At 41.0% G+C, this 27261-nt stretch overlaps 1 protein-coding gene across 2 annotated transcripts in view; it reads right to left on the bottom strand.

Annotated features, from left to right (window-relative positions):
• Positions 1 to 22047, bottom strand: part of COX10 (cytochrome c oxidase assembly factor heme A:farnesyltransferase COX10) — a 95964-nt gene extending 73917 nt beyond the window's left edge. The window contains exons 1-4 of one of the 2 annotated variants that reach the window (XM_035104664.3): positions 21909 to 22047; positions 18406 to 18529; positions 17499 to 17823; positions 12903 to 13027 (exon numbers count right to left, since the gene is read on the bottom strand). In XM_035104664.3, the coding sequence (XP_034960555.1) occupies positions 12903 to 13027; positions 17499 to 17823; positions 18406 to 18498 (543 nt within the window). In that variant the 5' untranslated portion in view covers positions 18499 to 18529; positions 21909 to 22047. Of the gene's footprint in view, positions 1 to 12902; positions 13028 to 17498; positions 17824 to 18405; positions 18530 to 19573; positions 19663 to 21908 lie in introns of those variants that run through there. The other variant, XM_088661652.1, reaches the window with a different exon arrangement.
• Between the last annotated feature and the right edge of the window lie 5214 nt (positions 22048 to 27261).

Genomic DNA, 27261 nt, shown 5'->3' with positions numbered 1-27261 from the left:
TAAAAAAATGCCTTGATTTGCAGAGATACTTCACTGAATAAAGTTCCTTCCAGCGTGTGCTTTTCAAAGGAACCGCACAAAATCATTACAAAGTAGAAAACCAAAATACGTAATAATTATTGTGATCAGTTAGTAAATCCAAGGAACAGTGGGCATTTTGCAGATGTTAATTCCCCCCCCCCACCTTCTACTCCGGCAACATAAAAAAATGGAAGAGAATGTAAAAAAAAAAAAAACCTATTCTACTGAAGCATTACCAAATTAATCACAGTTACCAGCCATTTCATGTTTGTTTTCTGTTAGGGAGATAGTTTTCTCTTCTAAAATGACTAAACCTTTTTTTTAAAAAAGCCTTGGAAGAGAAACAAAGCTACTTGCTAAGCACTCAAAGAACATGAGGGTGTGAACATCTGTGAGGAAGGATGACGGAGATCCACAGCTAAATCATTAGTTATATTAAGATATGAAGCAGACACCCTAAGAATGGCATAAAATGTAAATGAACTTTGGAGTATAGCCGCTTAATTTGGCAGCTGTTTGACAACTGCAAAATAGAAAATTGACCTCGGACAACTGTATAAATGAAACTATTAAGCCAAAGAATTTCCCATGGAATGATACAATATACAGTACAGTAACTCTTCACATGGGAATAGATAAACGGCAAGCTGGAATTTTTATTGTCTTTGAAGATGCCAGTGTTAAACAGACTTAAATTTCACAAAGAGCAGCTATGTGTTATATTGTCACAATGTTTTAAGAAATGGAACTCAGGGGTACCGAATAATTGTAAAGAAGCATTTGTACCTTGTAGGAATTTTTTGAGTAAATTCTGGTAAAATTAGAACTTGGTCAGGTAAATTCATACTGAGATGTTTAAATCCTATCATTCCTATAGTTCTGAAATCAACCCTGGATACTCAAAGGAATCAAGAGACTGGTTTAGGTGTGCCTGAAGGACTCTTTGAAACAGTTGGCCCATATTTAATTATACACTTCTTTTTGTATGTTCTATCAAGTTAGTAGCTGTCACTGATCAACAACACAACACTGAAAGTGGCTTAATTAGCATGGACTAACTTGGGATACAGTGACTCTCACTTTTCCTGTGAAGGCTAACTACATTGAAACGTAAAGACCAATAAGAAGCCAGACTTAGTTCACATAGAAAAATAAGCCTAGCCCATGTGATTACTTCATTAATTGCTCTCCATTTTAAGGGTTATGTGGATTGCATCCCATTTTCCTCCAAAAAGGTCATTCCATGTTTCTAGTGTACCTCCCCCCACCAATTCTGTGAGCAGAAAGTGTACATTTCCCCCCCTTAAGCAGTGATGGGAAATTAAGATATGAAAGCTAGGAGCTAAATGGCACCTTAAACCTTGGTTATGGGCACAACAACAGAATGTCTAGGCACACTTTTTAATAACAAGAATACAAAGCTGAAAATGAACTGCAGCTAAAATATTATGTTCATTTTTCACATGGTCTAGTCCTTCCCCTGCCCCCCCCCTAATATTCTTAAGAGGGTCTCTTCTCCAATCTTCAGAGAGTAGCTGGAAGTGGGGAGGCAGAAAAAGGTCCTCATTTCCTTCCACTCTGCAGTTTTAATCTGAAATCTTGGGCACAGTACTGCGCCCAGAGCTCAGAAACTGCTCGTGCTAATGAAATTCCCTGTTGCAAATTGCGCCAAGAACAATGGGAGTTTCAAACACTGCCCTAAGATACACATGTTGTGTGTGTAGAAAAGAACACGTGGGAAACGGCCGCAAGCTTTTTCATGTCTCTCACACAAACACCAGGTTATCCAGCAGAAGCAGTGATGAGTCCAACTAAGTCTGCAATCCAAGGCACACTTCTAAGTAAACATGCAGAACACTGTACTCTTACTAATGAGGTTGAGAGTAAAGGCCAAGCCAAGTTTGTGTTCTTATATAAAATCAAGACAACTGAACATGCTTTTTTACCCTTCAGACACATGCCACTAGAGCAGATGTGACTAGTCTTAACCATAAAGAAACTTGTAACTTATGATGAGAAAAACTGTAATGTCAAAGAGTAGACAGCCAGGATTAAGCAGGCTGTCCTCTACCGAGTACATTTAAACTGTCTAAGACTTTTGAGAACTCTTGATAGAAACATCCAGAGAATCATGCTATTTTAACTGCCTAGTTAAAAAGGGCAGATGTTTAGTTGGTGTATAATGTTTTTCTCCCGGTTATTAATACAGTCTGGTTGGGCAAAACCATTTCTCAAATATTTTTGTAAAAAGAAGCACTTCCAAATGGACTGTTTTGTCTCCTGTGCTATTTAATAAACAGAGGACTTACTTTCTGAAGCTGCTAATGTACCTTGTAAAAGGTCAATCCAAAAAAGTTCCACCTATATATTTTTTTTAAAAAAATAAAGGATTACGTGAAATGAAGCCCCTTCACTTAACTGAAAAAAGCCTCTGCCTGAAATGGGTTGTCATGAGTCTACTGGTAACATTACGTACAGCTTGGCTGTAATAAGAAACGAGATGATGTAGAGAAGATAAACAGAAGAGAGACATTTTGCCTGTGGTACTTCAAAAATGTTTAACACTTGTCTTGGCACTGCAGGCATTAATTACCATCTACTCTTTCCTTCTGATGATGTCCAAGCATCTAAGTTGCAGATATGTTGCAGATATGTCTACATACACACAATAGTTTTGTGCCATTGGCGGTCTTAATTCCTATCAAGAATTAATAGACTGAAAACCAAAGTAGATTATCAGTGATAAGAATACCAGCAGTACAGAAAGAATAGGTGTTGTCAACTTCTATAACTTCAGAGCAGAAGCACATCCAAAGGGCAACAGCAGTGATAACTGAACAGGAGTGTCATGCCATTCCCTCAGATATTTCATTTATTAAGTGAGAAACGGGCTGTTTTTCAGTAATATTTTTCAATATTACTGTAAATATTACTACATGTGTTTTTCCTAAATGATATTATTGGTAGGTAGGGGGGCCATCTTATTAGTATATATTTTACTTTTTCTGGAATTGTGAAATAGTCATTCCTGAAAATGGAAAGTTTTGCTTTTAATATCATTAAAACCATAAAAATAATAATTAATTCACATCTTGGGTTATCCTTGAGAAAATAGATGAAAGTTATTCCTGGGCTCCAGACATTATTTTTAAGGCCCAAAACGCATAGAAATTCCAATTCTGAGGCTATTTAAAGTAACTTTTGGTAGATAAGTAGCTTTCCACTAATATTTTCATCACTTAACAATTTGTTGCCATACAAGAGGCATTCTTAATCTGAAACAGTTCAGGCAGCTACCCTACAAGCTAGAGAACAAAACCTAATCATTCTTGTATTTTAAGAGATAAATATATTTTGGAATGTAGTGCCACTGCAGATTACACAGGCAGATTAATTTTATTAACTACTAAGTTTTCTCTTTGTCTGATGCTATCTCTACATTCCATCACTGCAACCCTTTAATAAGTCTTTGTTCTTCCAGCCATCGGTGCTTCTGGGGGTAAATTTGGCACTGTATCTAAAGGGAGCACCACAACTAAAGTTTTCCTGAAGATCAATCATAAAGGTAAATTGCTTCCCCTCTCCCAACTTTCCATTTTTTAAAATAAAATAAAAAAGTTAAGTAAATTGACAACATGCTAGTTTCTCATAGCCTCAACCACATCTGGACAGAGTATAACTTAACCCTGATCGTAAACCTAATTTAGAATATACTCTACCAAAAAACCACATGGATGAAGAGTGTGTGTGTGTATGTTATAGTTTAAGACTGGCTTGCAACAAATATCTAGTTCACAAACTACCTTGTGCTGCTTTTCTCATCACTTTACAAGAATCATGACCTTACAAGAGAGAAATAAACATGAGAGGCAGCAGCTTACAAATTGCAGCAACAGCAAAGTCAAAGAGTGTCAGTGATCACTGAAGTTGCTGGAGCTAAGATCTATGACCCACGCTCATATACATTGCAAGACAACACTCTGTGGTGGCACCTCACTTGTGGAATTCTCTCCCAAAGGAGATACTGTTGTCTTCTTCTTCAAGGACCTTTTGGCATCACCTGAAGATGCATCTTTTCCTACCAGGTATTTGGGTGTGGAGATTAATGATCTCTATTTTTATGCCTGCTGTTGAACTGCCATATGGTTGTATATATACTGTTGGTTTTTAACCATTTTATTGTGTGTGGTGTGGGTTAGAATTTTCTTGGGGTTTGCATGCTGTATGCTGTCCTGGGACTCTATGGAATGAAAGACAGGCTAAAAGTGCAATAAGCAAACTCATATAAGTGAGTAGAAAGTACAGTCAAAAGGTTCACTCATGTGAACCTGCTCTACTCAAACACCTTAGAATAAAGTTTACCATCAAATCTGTTGCTGTCTAATTAGCATATTTCAATTATTATACCAAAACTGTTTTGTCTACGTATTGATCTTGATTACTTGTGAATCCAGAGCCTCATGAATAAAGTTACCGTATTTTTCTGTGTATAACACACCCGTGTATAAGACACCCCCTATTTTGGGGGACTCCAAATTAACAAAATGGGGGGAGATTGCCTAGAGTTGCTGAGCTTTTTGGGGGGAGGATTGTCCACAGTTGTTGAGCTTTTTTTGGGGGGGGGAGTGGCCCAGAGTTGGTTTTAGGGGGGATTGCCGAAAATTGCTCACAGAGCTACACTACTGCTCACGCGCGACACAAAGGCCACCTATGGTCTGTCCCATCGCCGGCAGAAGCCGCCAATTGCTACATCAACAGCCCTTGCCACAGCCACCAATAGCAAGCCCAATAGTCGCTGGCAATTTCCTGCTCGCGGTAGCAACCTATCCCACATCACCCCTATGCAGTATCCTTCTATAAGACAACCCCCAATTTTGAACATAAATTTTTAATAAAAAAAATCCTTGTCTTATACACGGAAAAGTACAGTAATTGAATAAATGGTACAGGAATAAGGATAACATACAAAATGTGGCCTAAGGGGTAGGAAGCATAACCTAACATTGGATTCCAGCTCCTTGTTAAAAATGTGCTCCAGTCTCTATGCTGACTGAAGTGAGATTTTAACCAAGCCTGGAACTATGAATTTAGGAGACAGCCATTATCCAAAGTGAACGTTCTAGAAACAAACAGCCAATGAAGCATCTACTGGCAGTATTGTTAAATGAAAGAGTTCCCATCAGATTAGGAGGAGGTGGGAAGGTAAATCAGAAATCAATTACTAGCAAAATAAAAAAGGATGTAATCAAGTAACATCTACATGAAACTGCTGAGTGGGATTATCCAGAATGTGTATGTAGCTTGGGGTTCTTTTTGGATCCTTTGCTGTTGCTTGAGATCTCTGGTGGCCTCAGTGCTGCAGAGTGCCTTCCATCAGCTTCTGCTGGTGGCCCTTCTGTACCCCATCTGGACAGGAATAGCCTAACCTCTGTTGTCTATGCACTGCAAACCTCTAGGTTCGATTACTGCAACACATTATATGTAGGGCTGTCTCTGAAGACAGTTCTGGGCCCAATTCAAAGTGCTGGTTTTGACCCGTAAAGCTTTAAATGACTCAGGACCGCAATACCTCAAGGGCACCCTCTCCCCATTTGAACTGACACAGACCCTGTGATCATCATCAGAGGCTCTTCTTCATGTGCCTCCTCGATGAGAGATCTTGAAAGGTGGCTCCCTGTTTGTGGAATGCTCTCCCCAGGGAGGCTTGCCTGGTGCCTTCATTATATATATGTTTAGGTGCCAGCGAAAACATTTCTCTTCAACCAGCCGTTTGGCTGATAACATTCCATGGCTTTTAAAATATGCTTGTGGGAGGGGGATTATAGGTTTGTTTTTGTTTTATTATGTATTTTGTCTCCGTATTTTGTAGTTTTCTGTTATGGCCCATCTTCATGTGTCTCAGACAATCATTAATTTAAAGGGGGAATCTTCTATTAATTATTGGACAAAATAAAAGGGCAAGTAGTTCCCATATTAGCTGCATAATGCAGACATTCTGTTCTTCTTCTGATTGATGTTTATTATGAAGGGAGAATTTTGCTTTACATTGTTTCTTACAAAACCAACATTTTGTTAGAAGTAGTCTTGTAAGGCGAACACAAAACCACCTGTATACGCACATGCACACGCACAATGGGCTTTCTAAGCTAGTGCAGGAGGCTGCTCTCAGCTATAGTATTTTAAGAGGGTCTCTGCAGTGAGTTGTCAGAGCCTGGTTTTTTTAAAAATTATATAGGAATGCATCTCCCTTTGTGCATATAGACACTATCAAGCAATGTTAAAACAGCAGTGTTGATATAAATAGGAGAAAGAGATGATGTAGTCCTACTTTACACCTCTGTTGCATACATTGCTTTGTTATAAAGCAGGTAAGTGGGGTTTTTTGTCACCCTAACTCATACCAGAAATGTTTGCCAGTACACACTCAAAACTCTTAGCAGCCATGACGTCTCCAAAGTATACCTCGGAGCCACAGGATTACAAGATGATCTTTGGGACCAAGAACCAGCATGAATGTTGCTCCACGTTGACACGCTTCATATTTATAAATAAAGCATGACTAAATGAAACAATTTATGAAAAGGAAAATAACTTGTTACTTTCTCTAGTTTGTTTCTACAGCTATTTTTTCACCCTTGCCAGGACATTTAATTCAAAATATAATATATGCACACAACACAAATGCCTGCAAAGGTTCCCCTCCTCCCTTTGCAATCTCCTTATGCTACATATTCACCATTGGTTATGCTTATTATCTGAGACACTCTCCTAACAACGGCACCCACTAATTTATAACATTCTTACCAAGATCCTTTATCAAGTTTCAGCCACAGGTCAAATAATTTATGCTTTAGAAAGATGATCTCTGCATTTAAAATTTATTGTACTTGTGGAGGTTCGGTCTCTAAGTGCTCATCATTTTCGCAGCTCATGAAATAATACCATCACTGGTCAAACCATTTGTCTTCAGTATTGCGGATTTCTTGATGCTCACCGATTTAGCGGAGTTACAATTATGAATCATCGGACTAGCCATAACTTATGATCCTCACAGTAACCACTAATGAAGGTTGCCAAGCAGTTAAAATATCAAAGCAGCATATATCAGAACATTTTTGAGCACGGAGATAGACTTCCAGTGTTGCACTTCCCCTATATTTATTATATACTGTAAATTACATCATTGGCTGCCTCCTACACTGACAGCCTTGCACTTCAGAGCTTAAACACCAGGTTTTAATAACCACCACTTGGCAATCTTTTGATCATCAGAGGAAGATGAAAGGAAGCGCTGCCTGCTGCAGGCTGTCTGCTCAGTCAAAACAAAAGGAAACTTCAGAGAAAGACAGACAGAGATGCATCAGGTGTTAATCTCAAATGAACTATACAGAAGTCAAGCGCATTGGCTCTCCATTCTCTATCAATTTCAAAAAATTCCAGGCAGCTACAAGTTGTCTCACCATGCCATACACAGGAGAAAAAGCACTTCCTCCATGTGTGTGTGTGTGTGTGTCTGTGTGTCTGTCTGTCTGTGTGTGTGTGTGAGTGACAGCACATTGTTCAGACTCTCACAGAAGAGTTTATCTAAACTAAATGAATCCAGTATTCAGATGTTTGTGGTTGTTCAAACCTTGTCTTAAAGTTTTTTCCCCCTTCCAAAGGAAGTAAAGGCAGTGAAGAACATGCTCCTTCCACGTTCTGTTGAAGTCAGAAGGCAGTGAGCTGACCTGCTCCCTCCTAATTAATACAATGTGGTTAGCTGTGTGGACTGTGCATTCCAACACTCCAGCCGGTATGGACTGATAAGGCTTGTAACCAACAGGAAGCCCCATCAGTTTTCACTGGTTTCTTGCTTTGCTGGAACCCCTCCCACAGGAAACTAAAACCACACCATGCGCCCACATAACACAGATCTCTTTCTCTCTGGTCTGGCAGGTGGCCAGAGGCAAAACCAAGAACAAGCACCACTAACTGAATAGCCTCCCTTTGTCTTTCTAAGATTCAACTAGGTGAAGTTCAGGAAGAGTCAACATGTCAAAATATTAAAATCCTGGTATTCATTCCTAACCTGGTCACCTGCAGTTGAGAATAAACTGAACAGATAAACGGATAAACAGCCAAGAACACCACCACCACCCTTTCCTGTGGGAAAGAGATGCATGGAACTTACCAGTTTGGCCAAGGATGTGCTCCAGAGCAGGGAATCGGAACAAGCGTCATTTTGGCTCTGTATGGTGTCTCAGCAAACCATCTCCAGCTGTCCTTCCAAAGTTGGAACTAAGAAGGGGATGGCTGCACAACCTCCAGGAAGAACCCAGCTCACCTCTGCAGCATCATGATTAGAGTATAACTGGGGCTCATCATGCTCACTAGAGTTGTAATGGTGATCAAAATGTGGAAGCCTACATCTAGGGTTACATCTAGATCAAAACCAGCACTCTGTGATAAATGAAATGGAATCTGAGATATTGTTTCAAAACTGGCAAATATCAAATTCTGCCTAATAAATATGTTGCTGTGTTTTGCACTAATTGTAGTTTCCAAATGGTCCTCAACAGCGCTTTTTTCCCCCTAGAAAAAGAGGTTCCAGAACTCTCCTTTTTTTAGGGGGAGCACCCACCCAAACTTGTTGAGCTGTCTTTAGGAGCACCTGCTTGACCCAAAGCCGCAGGGAATTTTTTAAAACTTTTGCCACCAACCTACACCGCCATCGCACCACTGAAATTGCCCTGCCACCCACCGCCCCTGTTGCGCAGCCCTGAGCGTCACGCAGGGGTACAGGACCACAACAATACAGACCTGCCAGAACACAACTAAGAGGTGCTAGAACTCCGTTCCAGTGAGTTCCAGCTGAAAAAAAGCCCTGGTCCTCAAAGGGAAGCCCAGGTGCAATGCATTTTTGTGCTGCCAGTGCGTGGTGAGCTAGGCTAGGCTACACTTGGCACAACCACCCATCTCCTGGCTTTTCTTTATTAATTTTAAGGAATGTTTATGAAAACAAAAATTAGCAAGTATTTTACATCAAATGCCAGAAGTACAGCTATTGCAGATGTGCAATACAATTATCTGAGGAAAACATTCCCCTCCTGCCCCCCACAAATCAGAAGGGGATAGTATAACATCATCACTTTTGATTTGTTCTCTTTCCCTGTGTGTTGTTTTCTTTAATTTCCACTGTACGTTTTAGAAGTTCAATACAAGATATGCAATTCCATCTGCTTCTTTTTCAAGGTACAATCACTCAAACCCTAACCATGGCAGTTTATCTTTCAGCTACTAAATTCAAACCATTTTAAACATCCTGCTTTCATCTTTACAATCTTCTCCCACTTTGAACCATTCCACAGTCTCAGAAGAATGCAATTGACTTCTAAGAGGAACATGCAATCTTTCAATATTTCAATGTTGTACGGTTTGTTGTAAACAACACTACACGTTTTATCTGCATGGCAGTGCCATAAATCAATCTCTGAACTCCAAAAAAAGAAATTCTTTCCACATAAAGATCTGACACTACAAAAGCTTGATTTTCAGTTTTCATAAGGAGATCAGAAAATAGGTTTACAACCCTAAAATGGGTATTGAACTAAACTAAAAGCAGGTTAAGAAAAGCAACTGAGACTGAGGAAAACATAATTTGCCTCCAGGATCACATCACAGGGTGGGATTTCCATTTTATTTTCCTACTTGTTTAATAAAACAGAAATGGGCAATTAATCATTGGGATTTCTTTCCTATTCTACCCCTCCAAGGACTTGAGGGTGGTGCATTATAGTACACATATACACATTGTGTAGCTCAACAAGCCTTTTGTTCAAGACTTTGGTGGAGCTCAGCTTGCTAGAGCATGGTACCGATAATGCCAAGGTTGCAGGTTCGATCCTTGTATGGGACAACTGTGGGGCAGGGGGTTGGACTAGATGGTGCTCAGTGTCTCTTCCAACTCTACAACTTTGTATTTGTCACTTGTTCAGTGATGTTGCCTCCACCTGCCTTGTTGCAAGAAGGTCCTCCTGCACTATACTGCATCACCATACTTGCAAATGCTGATATTATGCCATATGTAGTTTGGCTCTTCTGTGATGCCGGCATCACATGAAAGCAACCTGTCGCTCAGCCTCAGTAACAACCAGTAACCTACTCCACAGGTATATTTTGAGGGAAAGCACAAAAACTATAAAGGCTCACATACACTAGAATACTGTAGAAGCATCGCCACCCGACCCAACCCCAGTCACCATTCCCCCCCTCCACCTCTTTCCCCCTTTTCTTCCTAATGTAACACTAATGTCTCACAACAAATGAAACTGATCTGTAGAAAATGCAACTGGAAAAAAGAGACATTGCACATACTTTTGTAAACTAAGAAATATATATCTTTTTAAAAACTATACAGTGGAACCTCATGTTATGTCCCATCCTCCTTGTGAACACTTCGGGTTACGAGCTCCGCTAACCCAGAAGTAGATGCTCCCAGTTGCGAACTTTGCCCCGGGATGAGAGCGGAAGTCGCATGCCAGCAGCGCAGCAGCAGGAGACGGCATTAGCGAAAGCGCGCCTCAGGTTATGAACGGTTTCGGCTTAAGAATGGACCTCCGGAACGAATTAAGTTCGTAACTGGAGGTACCACTGTAAAGGCTCTGTGAACTCTGCCCTATACACATTAGTAGTACCGTATATGCTGGCGTATAAGGCGACTGGGCGTATAAGACGACCCCTTACTTTTCAAGTTAAAATATAGAATTTGGGATGTACTCCAGCCCTTTTTTGGCGGGGAGGGGAGGCTGTCTTCTCCAGCACTCAAGTCTGCAGCCGGGGAAATGGTGGTTTGTTTGTTTGCTTAGTTATTGAGAGGGGGAAAGAAGCCAGAGAGAGGAGAGATAGAGAAGCAGAGACATCGATCAAAAGGAGGGAGAGGGAGAGGGAGAGGGAGGCAGAGACAGCAAAAGGGGGGGAGAAACCATAGAGAGGATAGCGATAGAGGGGCAGAGACATCGGAGGCTCACACAGCCAGCGAAAGACGCTGAGCAGCAGTGAAAGAGAGAGCGGAGAGAGAGACAACGAGGCTGGCTCAGTGAGCAAAAGGGGAATAGAAGCCAGGGAGAGGGAGAGAAACCACAGAGAGGATAGCGATAGAGGGGCAGAGACATCGGAGGCTCACACAGCCAGCGAAAGACGCTGAGCAGCAGTGAAAGAGAGAGCGGAGAGAGAGAGAGACGGAGAGATCCCTTTGCTTTGCGCTGACAAAAAGAGAAGAGGCAGCAGCTTGACACCAATGAAATACACAAAACTGTATCTCTGCGCTGATCCAGGTCACAAAGCCACGAGGGAGCCATTCTCCCTGGCGGGGAGCAGCCCCCTCCCGAGCGCGCTTCTTTGCGTTCATATGGTCACTGCATACAGTGGGGATGCGGCCGTTTTTGAGCTCCCCCCACCGTATGCGGTGACTGCAGATTCTTGGACCCGGCGTATAAGACGGGCCCCCAACTTTTGAAAAAAATTTCCTGGGTTCAAAAGCCGTCTAATACGCCAGTATATACGGTATTACTAGTACTAAAAGCCAGTTCTATTTCTCTGTAACATTTGAATCAGGAGAGGCCATGCAAGCCCTGGACCAGTGCTTGGATTCAGTGGTTGAATGACAACCTCTAAAGATGGACTTGCTGTGGGTAGGTAGTTCCTGAGTCCAGAAAATTAGTCCACTCCTTGCTTTGGATGGGGTCGTGCTCTTACTGAAAGAGTAGGCTCATAATCTGGGAGCGCTTCTGGATTGATATCTGTCACTAGAGGCCTTGGTGGCTAGGAGTGCATTTTACCAGCTTGGTTTGGTAAGACAGCTCCAGCCATTTGTGTATCGGGATAGCCTGACCACTGCTGGCTATGCGCTAATAAAAAGCCTTATGCAGAATGAGAACAGGGTACCAAAAAGATAACTTCATCCCCTACATACCCAGCTGACCACTATATTCTGCAGGAGGGCTTCCAGCTGATACAAACCTATCCAAAGGTCCATTCCACACGATGTCAGAATTGAACCTTTAGCATGGCAGCACCTACCCTTTGAAATTCCCTCCCATTATATGGCAGAAGAAGCACCTTCTTCATATAACAATAAACCAGTTTCAAGAATGTACACCTGAATTTTCCTCAGTCCCCCCCCCCCCAACCCAGCACTGTGTCTATTGTGTTTATTTTAACTACTGCTGCCAAAACAGGTGGAGTCTTTGGGAGCCAGAAAAAACTGCTTGCACCCCTACAGCCGCTTTTATACCATCAAAAGTAGCACCACTTTGACAAGGCTTTAAATGCTGTCTTAACTAGTACAGTGGAACCTCGGTTTATGAACACCTCGGTTTATGAATTTTCGGTTTACGAACGCCACAGACCCATCTGGAACAGATTAATTCATTTTCCATTACTTTCAATGGGAAAGTTCGCTTCAGTTTATGAACACTTCAGTTTATGAACAGACTTCCGGAACCAATTACACCCATGCTTCAGTTTATGAACGCTTCAGTTTAAGTACTCCGCGGACCCGTCTGGAACGGATTAATCCACTTTCCATTACTTTCAATGGGAAAGTTCGATTCAGTTTATGAACGCTTCAGTTTAAGTACTCCGTGGACTGTCTGGAACAGATTAATCCACTTTCCATTACTTTCAATGGGAAAGTTCGCTTCAGTTTATGAACGCTTCAGTTTATGAACAGACTTCCGGAACCAATTGTGTTCATAAACTGAGGTACCACTGTATTCCCAAATAAACATGTTATGCTTGATGTTAATATTTTTGTCTATCATCACACAGGAGTTTCAAAAATGAGTAACTTTGTGTATTCATGGCACTGAGCTGTGAAGACAAGGTAATGATGTAGCACTAACCTGGTTGATGGAATTAGCAGCGCAGGACGATAGGCCTGTGCCAAGGGAGGCAAGCAGGAAACAAGTTAGGTCAAACGGTACAGGTGCCATTGCAAATCCAGCTGAGGCAGTACTTACAACCAGGGCTGTAATGCAAACACACACTTTAGTACCAACATGTTAATAAAATAGATCACTTACAGTTTTGTAGCTGGAACCACTACATATCAATTACAATGTTATAAAGACAACTTCATCACAGACAACTTTGAGTTTTTCCAGCTCTGAGTCATCCTTACTCTTTTTGATAATACTGCCATGATAACAGTGTTCTCCCCCCGCCACGTGATTAAAACAGGGGAAATAGAAGAAGCTGCTCCTGCTATCAAATATGAGGGTGTGTTCCTATGTTGGCACATAGTAGTATGCTCTCTGCATGTGACCTTTAGCAACACGCCTAGGGTGAGTATCAATTTCCACCAAGCAACTAGGCATATTCCCATAACCAGGAAGCTAAAGTCACATGTGCAATCACTATCACACTACTCAGCTCTCTCTTCTACCCTTCTAGCCTAATGACAGTTAAAAAACAACATAATGAAAAAATTAAGGCTGAAATTAAATAAAGGAAAGATGGAGGTGGAGAGGTAAACCAACAGTGGTGCCAGAAAAAAAAAATCACAAATGACATATTTTGCTCCCTTCCTATTTGAGTTTTGTCAGAATCACTGGGTTTCCATTAGTAAAGGTAAATGCCTTCCTTTAAATTCTGACAAGAAGTTTTAATTAAATTTATCAGAGCGAATACTCAAAAATCTATTTATTTTAACAAAACACCAGTTCATTTATAGAAGGGGGGAGGGGGAGCTGTCTGTATGGCATTATCATTACAATGACCCTCAAAGAAGTTCTAACATACTGTAGCCAGTGTTCTAATTAAAGTCTCCATTGATTTCTCCAGATTAATTTCAGGCAGTCATTTCATTGCGACTTATCAGGATCTCATTAAAAGCAGCTGCACTACATTCTCATTTATCCAACTGGAAAAGATATTTCTGTAAGCTTGCCCAGTATCTCACACTCATAAAACAAAGTTTATGCTGTCAAGTGCATAATCAGGGCCTTGGCTAAAGCAAGCTTTAAGTGTATGCCTCAAATTCAGACCTAGAGACCTTCATCTATGTATGCCTTTATAACTTTTAGAGCTGCCTACTATAAAGTAGGGTGGGTGGGGAGGTAAAACTCTGGGTGATTTGAAGTAGATCAGCAAAGATTTCAAATATCTAACATGGTTGTTCGATAGCAACAAAATGACTCTTCCCACCAAACCCTACATTTTACCGCTCAAATGAAAATTGGAGTTGGGGCAGAAGTTAATTTTGTATGAAGAACTGTGATCTCAGTTCAGTTATTGTATTCAAAACAAAATCATTGGTTCAGAATTCTTTAATTCTTTCTCAGTCCTATCTTAAGTGCATTAGCTTCATTGCTGAGCCCAGGTAAAGGTCCTGGTTTTGGCCCATGACATCTTAAACAGCTTGAGAACTCGCTAATGGAATGCATTCTTCCATATGTACCTATCCATACCCTAAGGATAGGGTGGGGCAGCTAGAGACATTGCTGGATTGCCTGTGCAATCAGGTTCCCCTTGAGGAAGTTGATCCGTGCAGCAAGGAGGACTGAAGTCACCACCCATCAGCTAATGGGTGGCAACTTCAGGAGTACTTGGGGAACTTGGTCACACAGCCAATACCTGCAAAAAGCAGCTACGTCTAGATGTAAAAGTGGTTACACCTTTCCCATTGACTCCAAACTTTAAAGGAACAGACTCTGCAGATTGCACACTGACAGCTAAAGTTAAATATGAAAAAAATATCAAAAAAACATACTCGCATTCTACTACTTTGTCATATACACTAAAAAAAATCCATATATGCCCATCTCAAGGTTGCTTATGACTTTCCAATAGCTGCAATAAAATAAAAACCCAAACTCTTAGAACATTTAAAATATAGAAAATTAAATTTTAATCCCAGCCTTTTTCATTTGAGCTTTTAAAATGAAATCCCTACTCTTCAGAACTTCTATGCTAAAACTAAGTTGGAGGAAAAGGTGTGTTTCTTATTTAATTTGTGGGGGAGGAATTTGATCATATTACTGCAGGTTTTAATATTTCCCCAAGGAAAGCTACCATTCTCCTAAAATGCTTGGCATGAATGTTTTTCTCCTTACATTCTCACACTTTGTTCACTGAAACACTAAATATAAGAGTAATGCTAGTGGTAGGAGACTCACCAATTTGTTTACTTAGTAAGCCTAGATTTGTTTGGAGTAGTTATATATGTTTCATTAGAGGTTACAGCATGAACATTAAAAAGAGGCTAAGTACTTAAAGCATTCTTGCATTTAACAGTAATTTGAAACAAATGTTCGTAACACGTCTTGCAGAAACTAAGCAGGAGCCCTAAAAATAAAGCAGATTGTGATGCTATTTTATATCAGGGAACTTTTGGAGGAAGAGAGGTGGAAGTGTGAGCTCTTTATTTTACTTCCTCTGTACATCAAGAAAAATAAATTGATATGAAACTACAATATAGTACCTATCAAGAATCTGGAAAATCTACGGAATACCTTTGGTGTAATGTGCACGACTGCAAAGTCTAGGAGTACTATATTGGTAGGAGAACAACAACTAAAATTAGAGTAGCCTAGAAAACCAAACGTTTTGTACCCAGTATTAGGGAACCAAATAAGATAATGAGTTTTTTATTAAAACGTCTAGGAGATTTAAATGTTTAAGAACTAATTTCTGCTCTCAGTAACTCAATTAAATAAAGAAGCATTCTATCAATGAAGCAAAATATAAGCTAATGCTTATTCTCTATTCAGACTTTACAGTATTTGGTATAAATAATCCAAATTCCTAAAAAGTGAACACATAATATTCCCAAGCTTCAAAACAATTACTTCTTTTGAATGTTCACTTGTCCTTAGGCACCAGGGAAAAACCTTCCTCTTCAACCAGGCATTTGGCTATTAAAACAATATATGGCCTTTTAATGGTGTTTGGGGGGGGGGAGTGTATTTATTTCTGTTTTTGTTATGTTGTGCATTTTGTTTTTGTGTGTTGCAAACTTCCCAGTGATCTTTGGATGAAGGGCGGTATTTAATTTTAATAAATCAATGAATTAAAATTGTAATAGCCTCCTTGACCCATGTGAGGCACATTATTAGCATCTACAATCATCATCCACTATGTGTAGCAAGTATATTTAATTCTAAAATGCAACCCACACAACCGCTGCAAATATGGGCTCTCATTTATGCCTATTTTGGGTTGTGCCAAGCTTCCCTGCCTGATTTGAGGTGATTACTTCCCTTCAGCCTCTTACATACTCTTTAGCAAGGCCCTCCCAACCTTCCAAAGAGGTTTTGCAGGAGAAACAAGTAAGAGAAAGATTGCTTGAGTGAGCTGCCAACTACTTGTGTGACCACTGGATACAGTGCTTTGATTTTGTATTAACAGATAGATTGCTTACACAATTACTTGGCCTGAGACAGTCTCAGCTTAAGGTACTGAAACTTTAGATTTGTTTAAATCAAGGTTAAACTGCAAAAAGAAAGTTATGACTTGTGCTGGCAGCACAAGGAATGGATACAGACTAAGTTCCCTTGTGGCCTGCACAGCCAAAAGTTACACCAACATCAGGTATAGTACCATGTTGTAGTACCCTGGTTATACCTATCCAGAACAGGTGCAAGAGCAAAAAAATTGAGCACCATCAAAGGTCAGGCAGGGAAGTTTTAATTTCTTTTTAACATTTTATAATTTTATTGTTCGGTTTTTTGTTTTTATATTGTAAACCACTATTATATATCTTGATGACGCAGTGGTTTATAACTAAATAACAGGATTTAGTCACATGCTCACCCAAATCATATTCCACTCACAAATAAAACATAATGAACCAGCAAGAAAGGTGTTTAAAATTAATGCATTCTTAAAGAGCTCAGCAGAGAGCCAAAAAAAATTCCCCTTTCTCCCACTCCATATAACTGCCCATTACTGCACATCAGCAGCAGTATATAAATCCACTCATGCTAGAAAACACAGAGCATAGAACTCTCTCTCTCTCTCTCTGTCCACATCACTTTGTTTAAGGGAACACTGGAGAAAGGGGACTTAGCCATCTGTTGCTTGCACAAAGATGGAAGGGCATATTAAACTTGGGTTTTCTGCTTTCTTCTCTAAACCCTTGAACACACTCTGCTTGACAATTCCAGGTACAAGCATACAAATAGAAATCTCTGCTCCACTCCAACTCAGGATGTAAAAAAGGCAGCTCAAACAGGTAATAAAGGAAGAACTCCTCATATCAGAGTACAATTGCTGTACAGTACATGTCTCCATAACCCTCAATTGAGTCACCCTCGATTGCACTCACCTTTCAAAGCCTGGCTACATAGCACATCCCAAACATGCATATTTTAGAGTAACGCCATTGAACTTTGCAGCCCTTACTTTTACAACAAGAATAGGATAATCATGTTTTTGTTTTTATTATATATATATAGCTAGCACAATAACCTATACTTCTGAAAGAATAACAGTATTACCTGTAAGTTTGATTTTGGACAAACGAGCTAAAATGCCTGGTAAATCATCCAGCTCTAGTTTCATCTCTTTCCATTGTTTTTCTTCCTTGGATGCAGGTCCTACTACAGTTCCTGTGCCTCCGGCGATTACTGTGGACTTCAGTGCTTCAGATTCATTAATAACTGGTTTCTCAAATGAAGGTGGCAGAAGAGGTGAAACCGATCTGACCTCATGGATAACCGTTTTTTCCTGACCTGAATGCTGGCCTTCAAGGAAAGGAGGTGCAGTTGATTCTGACTTCAACTTCGCTCGCTGGCTGAGGGCTTTGCTATGCTGTGTTACATACTGAAAAAACAATATAATTTTGTAAAATAAAATAAACTACTTTTTATTATAGATTCTGTGGGCCTCTGAAGCTATATAAGGATCTACAAATTTAATTCAGATTCTCAAAAGTTTTAGTTTCTACCACATTGCTTGGATACATACCGTAGTTTCACATTATCCCAAATACACAGAAAGATGAAAACCTCTCTTGAGCTATTGTGGGCTAGAGAGTAGTTTTAATTTGAGCTGTAAACTGTTTATGCTGTTTCAACAAGGAAAGTTCTTTGTTGCTGATATGCAACTAAAGCAAACTCAAGAGTAGACACAATGAAATCAGGGGATTTAAGTGCACTGATTTTGATCGGTCTATTCTGTGTATGAATCGGTCTATTCTGTGTATTTATAGAAAAAGCTTCACCTCACATCACTGCTCTAATCACATTAGTTATTTATTTTCCTTTCAAGAAGTTTCATGGAATAGTCTTTGTTTTCCCTTTGTAAGTAATGAATACTATTATGCAAGAAATCTATACAGTACAATGAATGCAGTCTTGATTTTCGCTGCCTTTTGTAGCACTACACAGTATTACACCAACTTACCATTCGCTTGATGAAATTTAACTGTTGAAATGTAACTCCTCTTTCTTTGGTGACTCTAAAGAGGCAAGCAAACTTGCATGGCATTTGCTGCATGGCTTTTGTCTTGAAGGTGCTGGAAAAAGTCCTACAAGCAATGGGGGAAAGTCTGAATTTACTTACAATAGAGATTAGAATGAAAACTAGTACAGATTCTTAGTTTCATCAGCAGGAAAAGATGCAAATGAAAACAAAGCATAAAACAACATAATGCCTGCAAAATCCAAGGGGAAGTCATTCAGTGTTTCCTTTCAAACAACCGATCAAGCTAATCTTTTCCACTCCTGCTACTGCCATTGGCTATAAAACTGTTTATAACTAGACAAGCATCAACAAAATGGTATATTTACTTAAAAGTAGGTATTGCCCATTAAAATAGCACCAGAGTTGAACATTCACATCAGGAGAACATTTCTGGTTTTTGCACCAGCTGCAATGTGTGTGTTTATTACAGATCTTAAAAACTACAACTATGATATAAGACAACCATAAAACTTCATTTTTAATTGTCATAGTAAAAAGTCTCATGACAATAAAGGCAAACACTAAAGCAATGTTTATGAGCCTGGTGTACGTGCTTCAGTTCGTCAAGTCGACACATCACAATTTCATTGAATGCTCACTAAAAAGTAGCTCCTATGTCTGGAACAAACAATTTCATTTACCTATTTAACATGCTTTTTTGTATGCTTGCACAAGTTACTCAGATAAAGTATACCTATTAGAACACATTATTTTAAATAGAAAAAGTGCATATTCTCTCAAAGGAACACAAATCTTGAGTAGAAAAGAAAGTAACATACTGTAAATCCATGGTGAAGAAGGGAAAAATTTTTTTAGCCACATACACATTTAAAGGAGAGAACAAGGAGAATGTTGAGAAAATTTAAATACTTCTACACAGTAAAACATTTTCTCTCTCTCCATCACGGAAACCCTGGTTTTAGGTACAGTACTGTAGTTATCTGCTGAACCTGTTTCCATTTTTATTCTGTTGTTTAAACTTTTATTGTAGGGGGTGGTGTTGTTTTTAATTGTTGCAAGTCACACTAAGCAACTGAATCAGTGTATTTTAAAGAAACACATGAGGCCAAAGGGGAAAAGTCAGTAAGGAAGGTGTGCAGCATCCTACCAAATTGCCCTTTTCTTGACATTTTTAACCAGTGCATCAGGGAATTCACTTAGAGAACTGAAGTCCACTTCTCCCCATCACATTAACTACAGCCCTGAAAAAGAGACACTAGTAAGTCTAAGTGCCTGAAGCTTTCTTCATTGCCATATTTCTGTGTAGAACTCTGCCAACATTTTCATTTACCTCCACATAACACACCTCCTTAAGGAAAATAGGAAACTGGCTTATACCAGAATCAAACCATATGAGAGCTGTTAGAAGACCCCTCTTCCTCTCAAACAGCTACAATTCCCAGTGTGGTTTAACCAACTATGCCAGGGACTGAACTAAGGGCATTCTGTAATACAAAGGATGTTCTCTACCACTGAACAACATCCACTGCCAATGTCTTATCTACTCTCAGATCCACACAAATCTTTCTTTCAAATCCTCCATGACTGTACCCTGTTAATCTTGCATTTTCATATCCCAAGAACTCACTGGAAGGACAGATCGTGAAGCTGAGGCTCCAATACTTTGGCCACGTCATGAGAAGAGAAGACTCCCTGGAAAAGACCCTGATGTTGGGAAAGATTGAGGGCACTAGGAGAAGGGGACAACAGAGGACGAGATGGTTGGACAGTGTTCTCGAAGCTACGAACATGAGTTTGACCAAACTGCGGGAGGCAGTGCAAGACAGGAGTGCCTGGCGTGCTATGGTCCATGGGGTCATGAAGAGTCGGACATGACTAAACGACTAAACAACAACAACAACAACCCCAAGAAATCTCTGACACTAACATTTACACCTGTTGTTCCATCACCACAAACCATCCAAAGGATCTCAGCTCCCTCAAAACGATCCACCCTTTGTGTCTTCCAGAACTTTAAGGGATGGTGTGGCTCTCCATTCTGCCAAACCCCTCCAAAATCCTTCTTGAGACCTTAGACACAGCCCTTTAGTCTTCACCTCCCACTAAACATAAGCCTTAAAACATACAGCTGTGTATCCTTGCTACCATCTTTTCTTTTTGTTCAACTAAGATAGTAGAGGAAAAAAATGGAAGAGTGGGAAAGCAGAAAAATATTTTTATCACCTTGCCTATAATAACAAAAACCCCTGCAAGCTATGCTTTTTAGCAAGTTGCACTTTTTATTGAAGGCAGCCCTGTATTGGGAAGTTTTTAATGTTTAACGTTTCATTATGTTTTTATATGTGTTGGAAGCCACCCAGAGTGGATGGGGCAACTCAGCCAGATGGGTGTGGTATAAAGATATTATTATTATTATTAATTATTATTATTATTATTACCACTACTACTACTGTATTAGGAAACACAGCAGAAGAGAACATTTAAGCTATTTTAGCTATTTAGCTATTGATTTATTTAGCACCACCTGTGTACATTTACACAGAAGAGTTATCACAGGCTTATAATTTAAAACTGACACCGACTTCAGCTCAGTAGTCAAGCATACATGCCTTGGGTCCCATAAAGGAAACCCCTTCCATTTAGGAAAAGCAATATTTAGGTTAGGAAAAGCCGGATTTAGGTTTGATGAGGCCCTAAGCTACTGAAGGCAATGGCGCCCTTTATATGTCCAGCTGTCCTTTGTCAACAACAAATTGTCACTGTTTTTTGTTTTGAATATATACTAAATGGTAATTTATGGACCTAATAGGTACCTAAAGCCAGTTGCACATGCAGAATGTAGGCACCCTATATACAGAAATGAGCAAACCAGTGATATTTTAGAGAGCAGGCTAGCAGGGGGAGCCCATTACTTACATCATAGGAGCGTGCACAACACAAAACACTGTTGCTGTATGTAGCTTTTATTTTGTTTGTTATCTTTTATTTTGGAAATGTACACCCAGGTGTTTTTTTCTTTAATTTTTCGGGGGCCCCTAAGAGAGTGGGGCCCTAAGCTATAGCTTGTTTAGCTTATACATAAATCCGGCACTGAGAAGGTCCCAGATTGAGATGCTCAGGTAGGGATAAGGAAAGACCTTGCCTGAAATCCTGGAGAGCCACTGACAGGCACCGCACATAACATTTAGTAAGCGGTGCAACGGTCTGACACGGGGCAAGGCAGGTTCCTATGACCTAGAGTCGCCCTTCCGAACACACGGGAGCAGAAGCAGTATTGCAAAGAGGAGAGGCGACAGGCAGAGAAGCCGGGAGGAGAGAGACATTACTTCTCCTGGCACCTTCTGAAAAGGCTGCGGCGTTGCCCCATCTCGCCTGATTTTGGCACCTCAGAGTCCCCGTCCTCCCCTCTCCTCTCCTGCCCCGACGGAAGGGGCAAGAGCTCTCCGAGGTCCCCCCCCCAAACAAAAACTTCTCTTTGGTACCTGCGGGAGCCCAAGGCGGTGCGCGGCTTAGGAAGGGCAGAGAGCGGGACTCGGTGCCCGCCCTGCCCTTCGTTCCCCTCAACACGGTTCCGTGGGCGCCGCCATCTTGCCCGGCATGATTGCCACCCCGCCGCCCTCCGGATTCCGCTTCACTTCCGCAGAGCTAAGGCGGGATTTCCGGGAGGCGCGGCGGCTGGAGAAAGTCGCGTTTTAAGCCTAGGCGCGCGCGGCGGGGGGAAAGAAGGGGCGGAGGTCGCGCGCTGCACCTGGCAGGTGCTTTGCTGGCAGCGCAGCCGTTGCGGTGGTGCCGAGCGGGTCCCTCTTCGTGCCCGGCGCCTCCAAATATGCTTCAGCCTCGGGGGCGGCGGGGGGGGGGGTTAGGAGTGGCTCCCGGCCATGTTAAGGACATCGTGGGGGGAAAGGGACCGACCACGCTGCTGTGTTTTGCGTTGACGGTCTTGTCAACAACGTGTATAAATAATATAGGATGGTTGCGCACATTATTTTCTATCCTGCAAAGTACCATCAAGAGATAGGGTGCTTCTAGGCAGATATTTGATGGTAGGATTGGTGCTGCTCAACCAGCAGTTCCACAGAAAAACTGACATGTTTAAACATCCTGGGTCAATTCTGTTTCACAGAAACAGATCGTTGTTATTGATGGTTGTTTATTTATTTATTTTTTTCATACCACTTACATGCCAGAATGAGCTAGTTTGAGCCCAGCTCTAGACAGGAATGGATTTCAGGCTGGGAGTTACCACAGCCAGTGAGCATGCGAATAGAGGCATCCATGCAAGTCAAAAGTAGGAAAATCTTTACTCTCTGGATCACAAAATTTTTGCCTCCTGATGACAAAAACCAGGAAGGGCAGTTAGTAGAATGTTGTACATATCAGTTTCCATCTAACATATCAATCCATTTAAGTGTGCATTTAAAGTGGACTTCAATTCTGCCCAGGCCAACACAGTGCTTCCTTCAAGACCACTGTTAACTTCTTGCTGGGATAAAAGCTGTTCATGGCTGGAGCAACTGAGAATTGAGAATAGGCAGATCACTCAAGAGAAAGGGTTAAGCACCTTCCCACCACCCATTGCTCCAGACTACAACCTCCCACAGCTGCAGACAAGGCAACAGTTACACACAGCTGTCAGTCACATGTAGCTTGACCCTTGGTGCCTTCTTTATCCCACAACTGCGATTTTTGTTGGACACTAGCATGTTTATACTGTGTTGGTGGTTGTGGTGTGAGATGTTGCAGTGGATTTCCCTGAAGAAACTCAGGCTGAGAAATATTCAGAAGCTTCTTTCTTTTGGACAGCCAAGTAATCGAGTTTTGGTTTCAGAATTATAGACAGGCTGGAGGCTTTGGCATTTACCTTCCCTGGAGAGTTTTGAACTGGACTGGGAACTTTTCTGACTTTATTACTATAAATGTTGGAAGCAAAAAAAAAAAAAAAAAGCTGGGAACCTTGAATAACCTTTCCCCACTGGAGTCTGTAGTTTATTTGGACATTCCTCACATTCATCAACAATTAAGTGCTGAAATGATTCCTTGTTGAGAGGCGGTTGGCTTTTTTAAAAAAAGAACAGTTCCAATAGAGATACGTAATGAAAAATACACTTTTCTATAACTGTAAGAAATGCATGTTACCTACAAAGCTAAAAGCAGACCCTCACTGATTTGTGCTAGCTCATCAGAATCTCAGTAAACTGCCTCTTTTTACTGTCTTTCCAAGATAGTAATGAAAGGAGGGAGTCCGATAAATGAAAGACCACAATATATAGCCAATGGGTAGCATTTAGTTTGGTGAGTCACAAGGCATATAGCTCTGTGACAAAAAGCTGTGCTATAAATGCCAAAGTGAGAGGAACAAAAGCCTGACACCAATCATAGGAGAAGACTGATTCATGGGTAGGAGACGCTTAATGCTTCCCTTCCCCCTGAACTGTTTTTCCACTCAAAATTGTTGCTGAAGATTAATTCAAGGACGGGGGCATGAAAGAGGTTCAGCACTCCCTTCCGTCTGCCAATCCTCTCCACTATGATTGGTACCATACAGTCCTCCTCTTGGCTGCTGAAGAAGGGCTTCTAGGAGGTCACACTCCTTTCTTCCCAGCATCTTGATTGGCTGGCCAGTTAGCTGAAAGAAGCCATGACTGCTTCAGTTTCAATCAGGACCATGTGGATGAAGGAGATCTTGATCCTGTTTCCCCACGCTGCGGCAGCCCCAATGCAAGCCACGCACCCACAAAGTTGCTATTTGCCGTAGAGGGATATGGGGAGGGGAATATAGGTGCAATACAAACTCACTAGGTCCATATGTTTTCACTTTCATGGCTAATAGCAACTGTTTGCTGACATGGACTATGTGCATCAGTGCTCTGAAAGAAGGTGGTAGGTTTAAATCCCACAGGCACCATGGTTCTGATCCAAACTGGGAGTGGAGGATGCTATGGCTGCTTTTAGGGTCTTTTGCTTTTTTTAAGGCATTGGAAATGCAGTCACTTGTCTTTGATGTCACATCAACCATTAGCCTCTGGACCCAAGTTGCCTATTGAGCCAATAGCTAGAATATTGCTTGCATGTTTCCCCTTATTCATTCTGTATCTGTACTAAAATGGCTAGGGCATCCTTCTCTAAGCTTTTGCCTTCTAGCTATTTTGTACTGCAGCTCTGTGAGCCTCAGCCAGCACAACCTATGACAGTGGAGATAGAACAGAGCCATCATGGCCAGTATCCTTCTTTTAAAGCCACCCTAATTGGTGACCATCACTTCATTGTTGGGTACAAATTCCATAGGTTAGCTGTATGCTGTGTGAAGAAGCACTTTCTTTTGTCTCTCCTGAATCTTCCAACACTGAACTTCATTCTGTAATACATTTTCGGTTTCCTGTTTGGCTCTGTACTAACATTCTACTAGAGTTCAAGACCAGACATGGTTTAAACAATATTTCTAGGAAGTCTAAATTTTACCCAGCAAATTGCTGTGATGCATAGTTTTTTTATTCTTCATGTTTCACTGGCTACTATATAAACAAGACATACTAGTGCCTGCTACTTCAGGATGATGCAATATTTAACAAATTGAGCCCTATTAATGTTAATTATACCTATGTATTAAAACCATTACACAGTCCTTTTTCCTATTACCGGTACTGTAGTTCAAATCATAAATATGACAGTGGAGGCTTAATTAGGTTTCTGCAGTCTAATACAACGGCAAATATAGTATCAATGCAGTGTCAAGTGGATGTGGGTTTTGATTCACAAAGAATGCAAAAGTTTAATGTTACCGTATTGTACAATTCTCTATTGTATTCTGCATTGCCATTGTACATTCCACTTGATGGCCACCAGTATTTAAATATTTTAAATTAATTCCAAAAAAAATTCAAATGTAATGACTTAACATGATAAAAGACAAATCTGGGGACTGTATATGGTTCGTGTGATAAAACACCAGCAAGAGTCTTTACTAGATAGATTTGTTGTCAGAAAATGATGCTAAGTCGTACCATAAAAATGCATGTGTGCTTCATATAATTTGTCACTGATGTTAGCACCCCACTGAGACTTGGCATACTTTCCAATGCAGTGTTTAAAAAATGTGAGTGCAAAATAAATAGTGGAGTGGGGTGGGAGTACCTGCTGTTTCATTTCCTAAGTGATCTGTAAAAGGTTATCAAAGTAACTGCCAGGCAATTTAATTCAATGGTAGGAAGTAGTAGTGGAGACATTGCATAGTTGTAGTTCTGTGGCACTAGGACTAGGAGAAGGGGACGGCAGAGGACGAGATGGTTAGACAGTGTTCTCGTAGCTACCAACATGAGTTTGACCAAACTGCAGGAGGCAGTGGAAGACAGGAGTGCCTGGCGTGCTCTGGTCCATGGAGTCACGAAGAGTCGGACATGACTAATCGACTAAACAACAACAAGTTCTGTTCTTCTGGTCTGGTCTGCTAAGTATGTGTTGTTATGGGTTAGTGGGGGAACAGGGCTCCCCCAGATCTCTGGGTGCCAGATTTTCCCATCTAGATTCTTGGGTGCTGGGGTTTAATCAGAGCTGACAGGCTGAGCTTGCTTTTTCTGCCTTTCATTTCCTGCCAGGCAGAGGGGCAGAGGGAGATGATGTCATCTACAAGGCAAAAGACCCTACAGGTAACCCTACGGGAGTGGGGGGGAGGCTGCCAGGGGAACTTGGGCCTGATGTCACATAGAAAAAAGTCATTCTTTTACACCAGTGGTTCTCAAAGGGCGTGGTACACCACACTGGTCTGGCAGGAGAGGATGGCAAGTGTGGTGGGACAATTCGAGGACAATCAAAGAAACATGAACATTTCAGTGTAGCATGGTATATTAGAGTATCAAATTTTTATTTATATTTTTTATACAGAATATGAATAGGTATCTTTTCAAAATCAAGCACTGCTAGGACCTGTTTCCCGCCCCCATGTATTTCTTATCAATAAAAAAAATTGCTGTGGCACAAGCAAATTTTTATTCTGAAAGTGTGGCCTAGAGAAAAACGTTTGAGAACCACTGTTTTACTGAGAAGCTTTTTGGCAAGGTGTCCTGGGAACAAAAAGGAGGGAGAGCTCCATGTGGCGCTGTCTGGAGGAGGCTGCACCAAGAGGCTGGGGGCCATAACTGGCTGCTGCTTTGGGCCCAAGCTTGCTGAAGCTATGAGAGAGACAGTTGGGGCGTCTTGTTCTGCACCCCCTCAATTGAAGGCTCTAGGTGTCAAAATGAGTAAAACAAACCATATTTCTTAAAGACACTCGTCTCTGCTGTGCCTTGATTCCCCAACAGAAACACAACTCTGTGCGAGTGCCTGAAACCCCCTGGAATCTTGCCACCGCTCAGCAGAGGTTGTGGGTGGCTTGAGTGAGATCCAAAGTAGAAAGTTTAAATGTAAAATAAAGGCTCACGGCACCACCAAATACTATTTATTGCTTTGGATGAGGGTAACTTAACCCCCACCCCCAAAGCTGCTTTGATCCAAGCGACTCCAAATATGTCTGCTTACGGTTTCAAAAATACCTATAAATCCATAGCTGCCAAGTTTTCCCTTTTCTCGCGAGGAAGCCTATTCAGCATAAGGGAAAATCCCTGTAAAAAAGGGATAACTTGGCAGCTATGATAAATCCCTCCATCTTGATTTTCAATCAGCCCGTCTATCCATTTTCACCAGCGTGCACTCTATCTGAATCTATTAATACATCCATAACTGCATCTTATCCATCCACTCCTTTCTGCATATGTTTCTTCCATTTACCCATGGGCACTCTATATCTATCCAGCCCTGTCCAAATGCACTCCATTTATGTCCTAATACAGTTCATCCACTGAC

This window comes from Zootoca vivipara, chromosome 2, assembly GCF_965207765.1.
Source record: "Zootoca vivipara chromosome 2, rZooViv2.hap1.1, whole genome shotgun sequence".
Taxonomy (NCBI): Eukaryota; Metazoa; Chordata; class Lepidosauria; order Squamata; family Lacertidae; genus Zootoca; species Zootoca vivipara.
This window is presented reverse-complemented; position numbering and strand designations above follow the sequence as displayed.